Here is a 16,320-nt window from a genome sequence, read left to right on the forward strand (position 1 = left end):
AGCTGGTACCAGGATCATTAAATTACTTTATGCCCGCATGCAGGCTACTTAGCCCATAGACGTCAAAGGGGGCTATTTCTTTTATTTAAAAAAGCATGACATTATATAATTGGAAAATATTTCTCTCAAAGCAATGTTAAACAAATGTAGTTATAATAAAGGATTCGTGCACTTCCGTCAACTGAAAGCCTTTTTTTTTTTGTTTGGTAAATACATCTTATTTTTTTTGTGAATTATCACATAAAAAAGAATCTAGGGCAGATAGTGTCATTATTCACAACATATAAAACATCTGCTGTCTATATTCTTTTTTTTCAGTCTGAAATAAGAAATACCAAACTCTAGCGATTGCTATTTCTGTTAATTACAACAGTAACAGAATCATTAATTAGCCACTCATCTGTCTTCAATGTGTTTGTGCTATATGGTACTTTGAAAGAAAAAGAATGGGGAACAGAAAACGTTTGCTGTTTTGCTTAAAAAAAATAAAAACATAAAAAGGCAAATGATATGCTTAAGGCTGGCAATCTGTTCCAGACCAGGGTAGTTCGGTCCTGGGCCTCCATATTGGTTTGTGGGACCCCACTGATCAGAGATTTTGTAGACTGAGAAGTAATATCCACTGTGCAGGGATGACAGAAATATTAGGCAGCAGTTAGAAGCAAGGTTAGCATTTCCAGAGGCAGCATGACACTTCAATATACAGCACAAAACTCTTAAAATTTGTACTGTACTAAAGCAAGCCGCAAGAACGTTTTTTTCAATGGAAATTAGCCCTACTAGAACGATCATTTTTACAAAATCTACCCGGATAAAATGACCTTGGTAGTGACTGACACTGAACTTTCTCAAGTGTGTATAAATTTGTTATTCTCTCAGTAAAAACAAAGACCTTGGTAGGCTAATTTGGAGATAAGGCTGATTCACAGATAACCTATTGTAGCGCGAATCATGTGTGACATATGCAACCAGTGCCATCTTCACACAAACTGCAACCATGGCAACAGACGTGAGTTGGTAACAAGATTGAAACAGCGTGCATTGAGAAAAGCATGAAAAATATGAAGCAATTTACACTGGATATGTTTTTCAAGAGAAAGGACTCGTAATTACTGTGTTCAGTATGTAAATGTATTTTTTATTTTTTCACTTCTTTACTGCTTTCTTTTAAATATACAGTTTAAATGTTGATCAGTGTGACGTTGTCTTGAAAGAACTACTGTATACTGTATAAAGATGTTCAATTCAATTTGGGCGTTTGTTGATTATTCTGATACAGCAAATTTCCAAACCCTATTATAGTGACTAACCTGATATAACAAACATTTCTCCAGGTCCCAGGGGGGTTCGTTATAATGAAATTAGACTGTATTAGTATTTTTTGTAGAAATAGTAGTAGCAGTAGCAGTCTCAGTAGTATTCTAATAAATAACGCAAATATTGTGGAATTCACTGGGGGAAAAAAAACATTTTTCTGTAATCCAGAGTAATTCTATTACAATTAGAAATACTGGGCCATATTTTCAAAGCATTTGCTCCATTCTTCAATTAACTACTATTTTTTGGAAAGGAGAAAAATAAAATCATGTTAATCTTACAAAATCTTTAAATATATAACTTAGTTGTATGACTCTAGTTTTGTACCTCCTTCAAAAAACAGGAGTTAATTAAAGAATGGAGCATACACTTTAAAAATATGACCCCCTGTCTTTCCAAGGAGCTTTCAATGTAACCTTGAAGGCTGTCATAAATACTCAGCAGGAAGGGCTGAATGCGGGAGGACATGCCACAGCCTCCTGGCCGCTGTGCCGCAGCCCTGTTTTAACGCACAATTATCTCTCAAGACCTCCATCACCAATGGTTTTCTCTCTCAAATGACAATTGCTCGTTGATTGTTCAGAAATTTGAATGGCCAATTAGAATCAAGCAATCTGCAGCTTTTCCATGACTAATTAAGGATAAGAAGTCTGGGCAGAAAATGCCCAAAAGAAAAAGCAGCAGGAGAGGGGGAAAGAAATACTAAAGAGCCTGCCCTGAAGAGTGAGCTATCTCTGCAGAGATGAAACTTCAGAGACTTGAAAGAAAGAATGGAGAGGTAAAGGGGGGAGGGCAAGGAGGGTTGAAAACAGATAAAGAGAGAGAGGACAGGAAGGTAGCTGGAGAAGGTCAGGCACAAATGGCTCACATTTTGATAAGGATTCACCACGACACCCCTTTGAAATAAGAAAGTGCATCTAAAAGAGCAGTGGGCACGTCACTTGCTAATCTTGGCAGAATTTTTTCCCCTTGCACTTAAAGGTTTGTATTCAAGTTTTCTGTTTGTACGTCTGCACAGATGCATGGATGGATGGACGGATTCAGTACAGAAAGAATACAACACCTGCCATATGAAACATCTGAAATCTACTGTCACATATAAATCCTGCATTTCCCTGCTGCATGTCGGTTTCAGTCAACAGTGGATAGTAAATTGTGCTAATGACACTGCAAGTTACTGTAGCAATACTACAGTATCTCTAATGTCTTCTGAAATAACTGGAACCCGATCTGGAGGGCCTGTGTTTCACTAAGCTTCTCTGGACTCCAATGTCAGCCCCTAAAGCTGCTCAGATGAGCACATTAACAGCTTTATCAGTGAACTCCACCAGCCTGCACCTCGCACACAGATTAAACCTTAAAGCGGGGAGCTAGAGGCACACACAGAGCTCAGTCATTAAATGACACTGACACATTACAGAATGCTGCTTCATCCCTAAGCTCTTGCAGGTGTTTAGCACATGAGGATTTTTATTTATCTGCATTATTATTATTATTATTTTTTTAACCAACCTCTTTTTACCTGAGGCCTCCAGAGGTGAAAATCACGAGAGGCTAGAAATGTACCCACTGGAAATGTTTCTAAAGACACAATACACTAAATCAAATTTTTAAAAAATACAACATACACAAAAACTCCCCTAGCACAACTTGAAGCCTGGCTAATTTATTCAGCACAGCTGTGTTTATCACAGCACCTAACATCATTACACAAATACCATGCATTAGTCTGAGCACATACTCTCTAAATGAATTAAGGGAAAACAATGCATCCACTGACATAGAGGGCTGTATGTAAGGTTTGCCAAGCAGTAGTATTTCAAAAGCAGAAACCGTAAATGATCTAGCACCTCCCTTTCACGGTGCCTTCTCAATGCTTTGCTGTTCTTTTCCCTTAGTGTTCCACAGTAAAGTGCTCTAAGGGAGGCGGGACAGGGTGTGCTGTGGGGTGAGCTGACCTGCAGTAGCCGCTGGAGTTTGAGCAGCTGGTTCTTGACGGATGTGCAGTCCTGGGTCATGTGATGCAGGGTCAGTTCGTCAAGAGCCACGATGTTCTCCTGAGGGGTCCTGCCGAAACTGGGGCCGCTGTACCCTTCATACTGACGCGCTGGGGAGCCCAGGAATACAGGTCCCCTGAAATAAAGAGCAACGTGAGACCAGTAAAAAAAACTAAAACTGTTAACAAGTGGCAGGAACTAAAACTTAACGTAATGTGGTCTTGCTCCTCAGAAGACATCTTTAGATATATGGACATTGTAGTACAGCTTTTTTTTGTTTTTTTTAAGGAATTTTTAAAATATAGCTGTTAAAGATTAGTGGTACAATATATTATTGCCAACCATTACCCCTACGATCGTACCATCAAATGTGACAACCATAAAAAGTTCAGGATGCTAACCTTATGATAAATTCACAACACCTGCAGAATATTGGCTCTCTTTATTCCAGTACTAGGCATACCATCTTATCATTCCAGAAAAGGGACGAAAGGTCACAGATTTCAGCCTCTGCCTTTCTTATAATGTACAGTAGAAGACTGAAAACAGAACTGAAACAGGCAGATAGCCATCACTCCTCAATACCAGTGAATTTAGCTTAAAGCCAGTTTCGGATCTTGTCTTGTCTCTTCCGCTCAGCTCACCTGTTGTCATGGTGGAAGTGCTCCTGCCCGCTCCAGCGCTGCTGCGGGCGCTTCCTCCAGTAGCCCTGGCCATGCCAGCGCCCCCGCTCCAAATGTGACATGTTCTCAGCATCAACTGGGCAGGAAAAGAGAGAGAGAGAGAGAGAGAGAGAGAGAGAGAGAGAGAGAACAATGGTGTTAGCTGCTGGCAAAGGGCTCCCATAATGCATCTCATATCCTTTAAAATTAATGTCTTGCCTTTGATCTTTTTAGTTTTCCCCAGACTTTACATGCACTTTTGACTGAGGTGAAGCAGAACATTTGTCCTGATTTTACAACACTAAGTTAACTTTATTTGCAACCTGTTAACATAACCCGAGTGAGGTGCACACAGGAAACTACTGTATGTGGGGGATAGGGAGGGCCCTATTACCTGTAACATAGGAAGTGAAGGGGGAAAGTATTTCCATCCTGTAGAGGTACAGCAGACAAGGTGAATTAAAAATAATTATAATAGCACAACATTAGGGGTTTGACTTGTGAGATGTTACAGTACACCAATGTGAGGTAAGGAACTGGGGTTAAAAGCCTTGGTTATTTACATGTTAAAGTTACAGTCATCTTACAGAGAGTCTCATCAGAGCAGAGTCCCAGTGAGGGTGTTTGTTACATTGAATGTTAGACATGACATCCTTGGAAAAAGTTGGTAAAAACATCTTTTACCTCAAATCTGACAGAGGTGTAGGCAGTGTCTTATTCTAGGAACTAGACTACATTACCACAACACTTACACATTACAAAAAAAAATAAAGTTTTTAAAAAAACAGCTCCAGACGGTCGCTTTACTTTTTTTCTGTAAGGTCTTGGCACATCAAACTTAACTTCAGCTAAACCTTCCTTTAAATGTTTTCATTGTTATTTTTCACTGCCGTTTGGAACCAAACAGCTGGACAGCGGAAACTTGATTTTTTTTTTTTTGTTTTCCTTTACTGCTGTGTACTTACCGGGAGCCAATTTGGAGTTCAGATGCCTGTTTGCAGACCATTTGGATATTTTTGTATGCTAGTCTGTGTGATCTTTTTGCTTCATGAGAATTCCAGATTCAAAACAAGAGGCCTTCCTTCCTGCCCTCTGTCCCACCCTGCAGGCCTGTCACTGGGAATGGGGCCCAACTCTACATTGCAAGGCCTGCCTAATGATATTCCTGAACCAGCCTCCCTCCACAATTTCACAGTTCTATAAATACAGCCAGCTTTCATTTCACTGGTAGGGGCCAAAAGAGGAGGAAGCTAACCGGCATGCCTTTTCTATTAAACACTAGGCTTTTCTTTCCACTTCACCTTTGCTGTTTGTATAAGGCTATTATTCAGTTTGTCTTCCAGAGTGGCAGCGTGGTTTGTGTGGGCTCATGTGGGCGATGTGCTATCGGTGTTGTTTCAGGGTAAAACCTGGACAAGGCTTCCCTCGGCATTAAGCATACAAGTGCATGGGAGCGATAACCTTTTTATCTAGCAGCAGAACTGCATGATGTGGGAGTCCACTGCGCAGTAACCTGGGTCTGCTCCAGTGTGTGGGGTTGTATTGCCATTCAAGGACAACCTAGCTACTGATTTTACCTGCCAGCATTGCCGCATTTGTAGTGAGCATGGGATAACCTGCACTCCAACTGGGTTTTTAGATTAGCAGGCACAACACTGTCCAGGCTTAAGTATTTAGAGATGAAAATGTACCCATTTTCCAGCTGAGAATGTTGCAGCCAGTGTATAAAAAGGCTTGAATCGGTGTTCATATAGTATGTGGGGATAAAGCTATATACTACAGCAGCTAGTCGGAATAACAACCAGAAAACGCAGTATTGTGTAGCATTGTTGTTCATTTATAGCACAAAAATTTATTTTGCACTCTGGAACAACTGGAGTGCTGCTTTCTTAACTTCCAGACTGAGATATTATGTTCTATGCACTGTGTTGTCAGAAATACAGCTCAGCAGAATTACCAAAACAAACATTTTGACTCAAACCCTTGTATCGAGTCCTGCTTTGATTAAGCTGACTCCAGACTCCAGTGGCTACCGGTGATCGGACGCTCTGATTGGCTGGGCTGATGGGTGTGGTCTGACCGGGTGCTCACCATTGTTAAGAGAGCCGTCTTCTGGGAGATCCACGTCCAGCATGAGGTCATCATCGTCCAGGTCACATGACTCCAGGTTATCCAGGTTATTCAGAATATCCTACCGGACACAGGAGAGCAAAGAGACGGGTTAGTGTACTGTTTCTCCATGATGCAGGTTAAAGACAGTTAGAAACTCAGGTCAAACCGGAGAGCTGTTCCGACCAAACGTCATATCATTGTGTTGTATTCAAATAAAAGCACCCCCTGAAGCTTGACCAATTAAAAGGGACACATTGCTTAAACACAGTATTCCACTAAAAACTGTTTTTGTTAAAAGTTTACTTTAAATTTGGATTCTGTCTGCAAACTACCCGGACAATGTTAAACCTTTGCTGTTGATTCTGGAATCAGACATTTTTTTTAATGATTACTACATGGTACAGTACATCTCGTTTTTATGTTAGATTATATAGATGTTATTGAGCAATGTATTCTGTTTATTTTTATTTCTTACTTATTGTTGAAATTGTTTTTAGAAGCGTAGTTGCTTCTTACACATTCTGTCACGGTTATGAATAATTAGAGGTTGAGTATTCAGTTACTCGAAACTTTCATTCTTGTTATACTCGAAAATCGAAAATATCGAAATTCCCACCTCTAATATATAACCATGGTATTTCTTTCAACATAATTCGCCATGCTGTGGCTGGGTTTCTTTTGGGCATTAAACATTGACTGTCTTCATCCCAAACAGTTAATGAGACAGAAGCACACAGCTGGTAGTGTGGTAGGCAGTGGTGTAATGACCCTTGTGAATACAAAAAACAAAAGTCAATTCCACCCCCCATCCCTCACTCCCCAAAAAGAGTTTCTAAAATTTTTTTTTTTTTTTTTTGAAAGAAAACAATATGCTGATGTTTAAAAGTGTCTAATTAATAACTCGCTGTTTGAGTCTGGCATTTGCTGCATAATTTGCTTTATCACAGTGATAAATGCTTTGCGAATAAGGCCTTGAATTTTGATCAGTCTTGACATTTACCATTGTGCTGAATAAAACGCACCCTTTTTATAGCGCACCTTCTCCAATGCAGATTATTGGGGATGGAGGAGATAAATGTTGGTAAAAAAGAGACCAGCCCTGCAGCTTATTGACAGTAAGATGGCTAATGCAGAGCCCAAATTTAGAGCACAAACCACCCAGCCACCCAAAGAGTGGGGTTAGTTACGGCACGGCACACTGGGGACATGACATTTCAGGTGGAGGATGAGTAATCTCCTGGTGGAGGAGGCAGGCAACATCGGTCGACTATTTCAGAGCAAACCTTGCGGAAATACAGATCTACCTCAGCTGTGCATAGAACCACTACTATTTAACCCACAAACCACAAGAAGAAAAGAGCTGCTTCTAGAAGAATAGTCTCTATCTGCTGTTCCACTGAGAAGAGATGCATGTTTAAACAGGAGGGCGGGGGCTGACTAAGACAAATGTGTTGAACTAAAAAGACGACAAAAAGGGACATACATTAACGGCAGCCTTGGCTGATCCTAGCAGGAAGCAAGAAATATTTGTGGGTTTCTGGGTTTTTTTTGCAACCGTGTGATGCTTCATTTTAGTGCTAATCAGGATCTATGAAACCCAATATAACTGAAGAAAGGCTAAAACACCTCAGACTCGCTGTCATGTAAAATCAGCAGCGTCCGTAGCTCCATAGGTTGCCCTGAGCGATACTGACGTGATACGTGAGTTTCTCATTGTTGTCTAGCCCCTGTGCTTTTACATCTGTACTGAACAATAAAACAGTACAGATAGGCAACTAACTGCTGAGTCCCAGATCAGTAAGACTATGGGTAAACTAATTACTACATCTTTATTATTTGTTGTTTGTTTTTCATCCTTTTACTGGAAAATGAAAAAATACTTTTTTAAATACTTAAAAAGTATTTCTTTTTTACGAATGGCCTACTCCGTAAGTATGCAGAGGGACAAAAAAAGCGCACTCTGACATATCGAAAAGGCTCATTTTGGATTTCTTAAAGAGTAAATAGCTTCAGGTGTCATTTGAATTGCTGGTTTACATTGCCCTGTCTATTTGATGGCATTTCCATTCAAATCATGTGACAATGTGACCTTTCAACTCTGACAGTCCCACCTACTCTCCCGCCAAGGCATACACTGCTGTCGGGTGAAGCGGTACACAAGAACGAAAGAACGCAGACCTTTAATTGTTGTGTTGCTATTATAAAATAACTGCTGTAATAAAGACAAAAAATAAATAAATAAAACCAGCGCCCTGTTGTCTAATAACAGCACTTCCTGGAATCTTGTTCAGCCAATCACATTGCTCTGATCTCCCAAACCATTTTATAACGTGAATTAGCAGCTATCCATAAGGGACTAAGGTGATCCCACCAATCTGGTTTAACTTGAGGCCTACAATGGACCCTACCTCCACCCCCAGGCAGTGGTACTGCAAAGCCAGACTTGTAGCGAGGAAAATAAACTGCATACAACAACAAAAAACAAACTCTGTTCTTTCCCTCATCCCTCAATCAAGCAGTCTCATTACGCAGAATTCACTTCAGTAAGAGTTTCATTTTCCGCACGACTATCACCGTTAGCCACTTTCTTAGACTCCAGCCCTGTGTTCAAAAGCTTCATTTTCAAACGATTTTCCAGTCCTGCTGTAAAAGCACATTCCTCTTCCACACGCCACAGAGACAGGCAGCAAATCACGCTCTAGCGTACCTCACAGATGTGGAAAAATTTCTATTTTAATCTTCACGGTGCTCTTGGGGATATAGGAATTTAATGTCACCTAACATAAAACGCATATAAATTATTATATGGTATTTACAAAAAGGGGGATACAAGATCCTGGGAGTGAATTGCCTAAACATCTGTAGATAATATGCCTGCAACAGTACAAGACTGCCAAGTGGGAACCTGCTAAATGGCTGGCTTGAAATAAACATGAGCAGCAGATTAGGCACTGCAACTTCACCTTTAGCTGATCTTCTCCAATATATACCAATCAGAAGAAACTCGCTCTGCTGGAATCACATTTAACCAACGCACTGAATGCAAAACTGTGATGCCAGCCTTTACTTCAAGAAGGGTCTTCGTTTGCAATTAGGTTGTGGTTGGGAACAAAGCCATTTATGTTGCAGTGATAACAAAGACTTTGGAAAAAATTATACTTTATACCAACTACATTTTCCAAATATTTACCTGGGAGGGGGAGAAAAGATGTAGTCCAAGATGTATGACTACCTTTCCCCAGAATGCTACAGGATTATCAGGAGCCAGAAGGGAGTCACCTGGCTCCATTATAATATGAAGCACGTGAGGCTGATTAAGCCCTGGTTAAAAGGGTTGGAAACCCTGTAGTCAAGGCTGCAGTGAAACAGTCAAATGGAGGAACAGCCCTGTGCAGCCAGGCTGAAGAAGAAACAGCCGGTTGTAAAAGGCACTGTGAGAACTTTCTGTGTGTGAAAAGCGTTGGTTTTTGGGCTGGTAAATATCTTAGCCTAATTAACAAGCCACAAGACAATAAGAACACTTCCTTCATGTTGTCATTTTCACTCTGAAATAAAAAAAAAAAAAAGACAATTCAAGATGAACTGAACCCTACAGCCGCAGTCACAGTGATCCTTTTTAAAGCTGTCACCTGGCAGCCATGGCTATAAGCATGAGACGTCTGGCCAGCCTCCCGTTTCCATTCAGCACTGCTAATGGCACCCTGCCAGAAATTCTCAGGAGATCTTCAAACATAACAGTTCTGCTCTAATAAGTTTGGGCAGCGCCTCCCCTTGTGTCTCCTAATTCACAAAGGGGACAGAAACACACAAGCAACTGTTTGTTTCGTTTGTTCTCTTCCAACTCTGACTGGAGCAAGCTGGAGTAAAAACTCGATAATGAGACCTACAATAAATCACACACATTTTTTTATTTATTTATTTATTTTTTTAGGTGAACTTGAATACAGAAAGTTATTTTTAAATGCAACAATGATTACTAAAACTCAAAAAGATCACGAAAAAGTCACAAAGATATAAAACTTATTTCAGGTAGTGCAGGTTAAAAGGATGTGTTATAACTCCTGCCTTTTTCTTCTATTCACTTTCTTACTTGTTTTATATTTCTGCTTAGACCATTATTTTCCACTCCTCTTAATAATTTTGTTACTCCAACACTACACTGCTTCAGAATCCTCCTGGCATTATTCGTGCCTGTAGAATCCTACTTGTCGGCTCCTTTTGAGCACTTCCTGATTCCAAAGCAGAGCTGAATGGTCACTGCATCATGTGATTTCTTTCTTATCAGGATGTACCATCTACTAGGATTCTACTGGCACAGATAATAACAGGTGGTTATAATCGTAATTCGATAATGGGGCAACAGAACTCAAAACACTAAGAAAAAACAAAAACAGCATTTAACTGCTGACTGGGATGTGGAAAAAGCTGTGCTGTTTAAGAACAGGAATTAATAAACTACAAATGTAATGGATCATGCTCACTGATCTAATAAAAGCCACTGGTTAGTAAGGGTGTATCGTGTACTGATGAATAATATATCATAACATACTTGAAGTATGTATCGTTTGTATTGTGATACATGAACAGCAGCACAACATAGCTCATTGCAGATCACCAAATTGTTACTGAATGAATATTAAGTGTGTTTTATAGTTGGAATGGATACACACTCTCCCTGTCCCACTTATTTTTTGTCTTTTAACAAAATTGTCCATTAAATGACCTCTTGATCTTATTATGCATCACACAAGCTCATGTATCGCAATACATATCGTATCACAATATGCTTTTCATGATCCATACTGTATTGTGAGATTAGTGTATTGTTCCAGCCCTATTGGGTAAGTGTTTTAGCATTTTCAGTGGTTCTTTGTGAGAATGCTCTAATGCATTTCCATTTGACCGGAGCGCAAAACAGTGACGGTAGTGCTTTCAGAAAAAAAAAAAAAAAACAAACTGAATATTCCAGTTACATTACTGCGTGCAGGCCGGAAATCTATTTCTGCAAAGAAAGTACTAATGGTGTTAACGCAGAAGAGCTCTGCTTTCAGAAGCTGAAAATATTAACCCCTTCAAATCACCAGAGAGAGAGGTCTGCAAACAACAAAGCACTCCTGTTTCTCTGTTAATCTCTTTCATGGTCTGCATTGGTTTCCTTGGAAACAAGACAGCACATCAGCTTGAAAAAAATCTGGCACTTCCTAAGGCAGCTAATGGTACACCCTTTCCTGCTGCTTGCTCATAACAACTTAATGACTGCTAATAGTTAAACCAGAAGAAGAAATCATGACATTAAATGTTCAAATATACCTTAAACACTCAATCATAAAATCTATAAAATTAAGAACAGATGTAAATAACATTTTCACTCCATATAATTTGCATTTCCTTATGTCTGTCAGGGATGTTCAGGAAAAATCAACATTAAAGCTTAAGTCACATGTGTTCTTGCCCAGTGTATATTATATAAATATCTATATAATTTATATATATATATATATATACGTGATATCACGTGCCAATGCACAGTGCACGTGGTGATGAGTTATTGTAACTAATCAATATTCTGACACCCTTTATTCAGATACACATCAGTCACGTTTTACCGCTCTTGTATTAAGAATAAAATCAATCCCCATTATTTATATGTAACAAATGAACGCACTTACTCGTCACATGCAATTTTCGACTCAGTCACCAGTTTTCTGATACAAAGCCCATCTCTTCAATGTTACAATTTATAAGAATATCCGACACAGTCTGCGGGTTTTTTCTCTCTCTGCATGCCAAATCAGTTTGCGCAGTTACACAGCGCTTCAGCTAGTTTCACCTGACGAAAATGCAGCCAAAACAAAGCGAAGAGACAAGCTACGTGAATGTAACAGTTAATCATTAAACAGTTTTTATATTAAATCTGTTCTTTAGTTGCTTTTGTGCATTATCATTTGCAAGTAAACTGTGACATTAAGGCCTTATCGAGCACTACATTTTGCAATTTTGAATATTGACTTTGGATACGGTTTTAATTCTGGAAACTTTATTTTTTTAACCTTTTACGCTGTACACAGTTCTGTGCACGGGTAACATTTTGATTTCATTTTGCTGTTGGGTCGTTAACAGGGAATTTTACATACTGCTGCAATACGTGCCAGATTTAAAGGCATGTACTATATTACAGTCCACGTGTCTTCTCTTTTGGCAAGTTATATTTCCATAATCATATCATTCTGTTATTGAATACACACATTTATGAAAATATTTTTTGGGGGAGGGGGCTGAAGGTGTAAACTTCAGACAATTAAAACTATTAGTGCCCTTCAAAACCAGGAAAGATCAGCTCAATAACTGAAGCAGAAAATCCACAGAACAAACATACCACGCAACGCCATCAATATCCCGGATAGCACATGCAAACAGGAGCAGCTCTTCCCATTGATCTCGTGTTTTTCCCTATGTATGCGTGTAGACATGTAGTTCTGGAGCTCTGTGTTGTGACAGGGGCTCTGTTTGTGTGTTTGTGTGTGTGTGTGTGCGTGTGCCATTCCTAAAAGACCTCCAGCCCCAATCAACCACACCAGACCTCCAGCCCCAATCAACCACACCTTGCCTTCCGAGACCAGACAAGACCACAATTCAACGCCACCAGTACATGGAGAAACAAAAAAAAGTCAACCACCCAGGATATAATTAAATCAAATACATCAGGAAGTAATTTATTAATGGCGATAATCCACTGCTTGTCATCCAACTGTGATAACCTGACAGGCAGCAGGTAGGGGAAGGATTTCTATTATTTAAAAATAAATAAATAAATAAATGTAATCTTGAATTTACATAAACATGAACTCCCTGGGCATAAAGTTAAATTTGAGAGACAGGCCTGATAATATTCAACAGTTTTATAAAGCAATGCAATTAAAGCTGTGCTGCTTTGATCCATTAGGGTAGATTAATAATTTGCATTTAGTATGCGTTAAAATAACTGGTGGGGAGCTTCAGAACGCCTTGCGAGTGACAATTCAAACCTTTCCTCTTTAAAAAAAAAAAAGAAAGAAATATTGCACATGCACGCTTTTGATGTGGGAATTAACTCCTGCAATGCATTCATCTAGAATAAGTATCTTTTTGTCTTTTTGCAAAAATGTTCACATTTAGTTTCACCAAATTAGTTATAAGTGTCAGGGCTCTCGTTTGAAGTACCTACAGTACAGATTCATTCCAGAAATCTCAGTTTGAGAGATCTGAAATCAAAAGCAAAAGATAATTTTATGTGTTCACCATTGTAACAACAAACTAAACTGCAAAGGGAGAGATAAGAGGGTAGTTTGGCAGTTTTAAACATTACTGTAGTGTCATCTGAAATGGGAACTTCTGGAAAACAGTGCAATCCTGAATATTCCTAATAATTAAATTAATAAATCTATGCTAACGATGGAGCACTGTTTTTATAGGAAACCCTCCTTTAAGACAGCATGCTCTTCGCCAGCTGCAGTTTAACACATGGGATGGAGTGGTTCCGCGATGCATGTGATCTCTTTAAAACAGGAGAGGAGGGACCGATCACCTGCAGGTGCAAAGCAGATGAGACTCAATCTGCCGTGCAACTCCCCTGCAGGCAACCTATGCTGCAGCTTAGCACACGGCACAAAAAACAACATGCAAACATGAATGCACTGTGGGCTAGACTTTCCTTCAGTCTGGAACACCAAACAACTCATTAATTATGGATTGACCACAATCCCCTGACACCAAGGTAAAGTTTAAAACCAGCGATCTACACGCTTGTCGGTCCCTCGATGGTTCATTTAGTTATTACAACGGGGAACAAGACAATAATCTCTCTCTGTTTGATTTTAATTTTCAAAGCTCTCAAAATGACTTTTGTAATTGCTCAAACTGGAAATGCATCGGGCATTATGGGCAGCTGTGTAACATTATAAGGGTCTAGATACTCATGGGTGGCTCAGTTGATTGTACACGCACATGCGCTGTTAAATGTCTGATTGGCATAAACCGTCTAATGCATGCTAAGCATGCGTAACATGATCAAGAGGTAACTGTTTCTTCCTTTGCTAAAATAAAATGCAGACATTAATTAAAGACTGGCGTAAAGACTTGTAGTGCATCCACCCATTTCTCATGTTTCAGCTGACTCAGGCTCCTCTCTTAGCTGAAAGTGACAGGTAGATAATGATGCTGGAGTTGAAGCTGCTGCCACAGCAGAATAAAGCTCCTCCTGCCACTCTGTGTTGTCCAGGCCGTGTCGAGGGCAGACGCCGGAGCGACATTAACCCAGCTGCCAGGGAAGATACTTACAAACCCTGTATTAAGAGAATATTTTTGTTTTTTTGATATTCAACAAAAATGGGTATAGGCCAATTACATCCCTACACACCAGATCATACAAAGCCGACCTGAAAGTTTCATGAATGCTTTTTTCTTCAAAATTCACAGAGGTTATTGCCACTGTGACAGACTGACAAGAAAGATTTAAAGAGGGGGAGAAAGTGTGTGTGTGTGTCTGCAGCTGGAAAGCCAATGACGACAGGTTCAATGATATACGATGGAAGAATGCAGTTTTAAACCAAGGAACCATATTTTAGTTTACCACTCTAACATGATTGCAGGACTCCGCAGCTTTAAAAACAGGAAACGTACCATTACAATATTGTCCTTGGTTAAAAAAACAAACAAAAAAAAAAACAACACACCAGTGTCACTGAACACGTGCAGAACCTTGCTAGTTCCTGCAAACTCTATATATATTTAAAATTAGAAGCAAATAAAACAAATCACAAGGACAAAAATCTCAAGGCTTTGATGCATTAGAGCAGAGTTATTGAAAGGAAGATAAAAATGCTGAATTGGCTTTCAGGAAACACAGAGAGGCAGCAGAATCCTGTAGCCCAGCGAGGAGGCCAGGCAGTGAATGCCAATGGGAGTGCGTTTCCAGAGAGCCCTGGGACACAGTGCTGCCCCTGACATTTCATCAGTACACACAGGATCATGATGCCATGCCATACATTTCAACAGACTGGACTTTTCTTTCCATTTTGAATCTTTATTAACCCACAGCACACTTGCTGATTTACACTATCTACAGCGTAACAAAGGGCATTATAACGCTGCGCAATTCCATTGAGGGGAGATCTCCTCTTATACATAATATATACTGTATAGTATTTTCAGTGATAAGGATTCAGTATATATAATAATAAGTTATTACTACTGACATTTGGAAAGTACTGTATAGGCCTACATTTTAACAGGTTCACAATTTTAAAAGTCCATCTTATTAATAACTTCAATATTTATGCTAAAGTGGGAGCTAAAACATTCAGTTTTTTTTTTTTTTTTTTTTTTTTTTTTAATGACAGTATAGGTCATAGCCAGGTTATGCATGACAATTCAGAGGACGGGAATGACATTTGACATGCAACGCTCAAATAAAAACTGCTTTACCCAGAGTCTTCCTAGCACAGTGTGCTGTCCTGCTCTATCTCCCAGCACAGCGTGCCGTCCTGCTCCGTCTCCCAGCACAGCAGTATGAAGAGCTGGCTATGCTGTTCAGATACCCAGAGGCTGCCCCATTAACTAATACCTCATTTGTTGTGATAAACCATTCTACTTGTCAAAGACATTCTCTCGATATAAAATATAAAACTAGTCTCTACCCGTCGTCCATTTGCAGGAATCTCAAAATTATCTTGTTTATGTGCACAATTTAAATGATTCATTCAGTTGTGAGCTGGAATCAGATGGGGTTCAATCACATTCAAGTGCACAGAACTTCCTCTGAACCCCCATTGAGTTTGGCATGCAAACACTGTGCATTTGTTTTCAGGTTCAAAACCAATCGGTTAGGAAGGGATCGATTCCTTGTGCATTTAATTAAATTTAGTAAATGTAAAGCTTTGTGAAGTTTCAGCAGAAAATCCTTACAACGATCACCAAAGTCAAACAAACATTGGACCAATGAGGTACACTTGTGTCACTCTTCAATCAGCGTTAGCTATCAATACTTATCAAACCAGGTACATTTAAACCCACCTCTCTTCAAGTCAGCGCTATGATTCCGAGTTTACCTGTGTAACCTCCTCCCAAACTACCACTAGATTTTCAACCTCACCAGGGGGGTTGGAACTGCCCCCTGCCTATCTCCTTACGCCAACTGTTTTTTCGTGCTTTTTTTTCTGTAATAATAATTTTTTTTTTTTTTTTAAACCGCTAGT

At 39.6% G+C, this 16,320-nt stretch overlaps 1 protein-coding gene across 7 annotated transcripts in view; it reads right to left on the reverse strand.

Moving 5' to 3' along the window:
- ccser2b (coiled-coil serine-rich protein 2b) overlaps positions 1–16,320 on the reverse strand; it is a 75,559-nt gene that overhangs the window by 25,819 nt on the left and 33,420 nt on the right. For all 7 annotated transcript variants that reach the window (XM_041267532.1, XM_041267529.1, XM_041267533.1 and 4 more), the window contains exons 4-6: positions 6,068–6,167; positions 3,959–4,073; positions 3,276–3,450 (exon numbers count right to left, since the gene is read on the reverse strand). In XM_041267532.1, coding sequence (XP_041123466.1) covers positions 3,276–3,450; positions 3,959–4,073; positions 6,068–6,167 — 390 coding nt within the window. The remainder of the gene's footprint in view (positions 1–3,275; positions 3,451–3,958; positions 4,074–6,067; positions 6,168–16,320) is intronic.

Source organism: Polyodon spathula, chromosome 13 (genome assembly GCF_017654505.1).
Source record: "Polyodon spathula isolate WHYD16114869_AA chromosome 13, ASM1765450v1, whole genome shotgun sequence".
In the NCBI taxonomy this organism is placed as follows: domain Eukaryota; kingdom Metazoa; phylum Chordata; class Actinopteri; order Acipenseriformes; family Polyodontidae; genus Polyodon; species Polyodon spathula.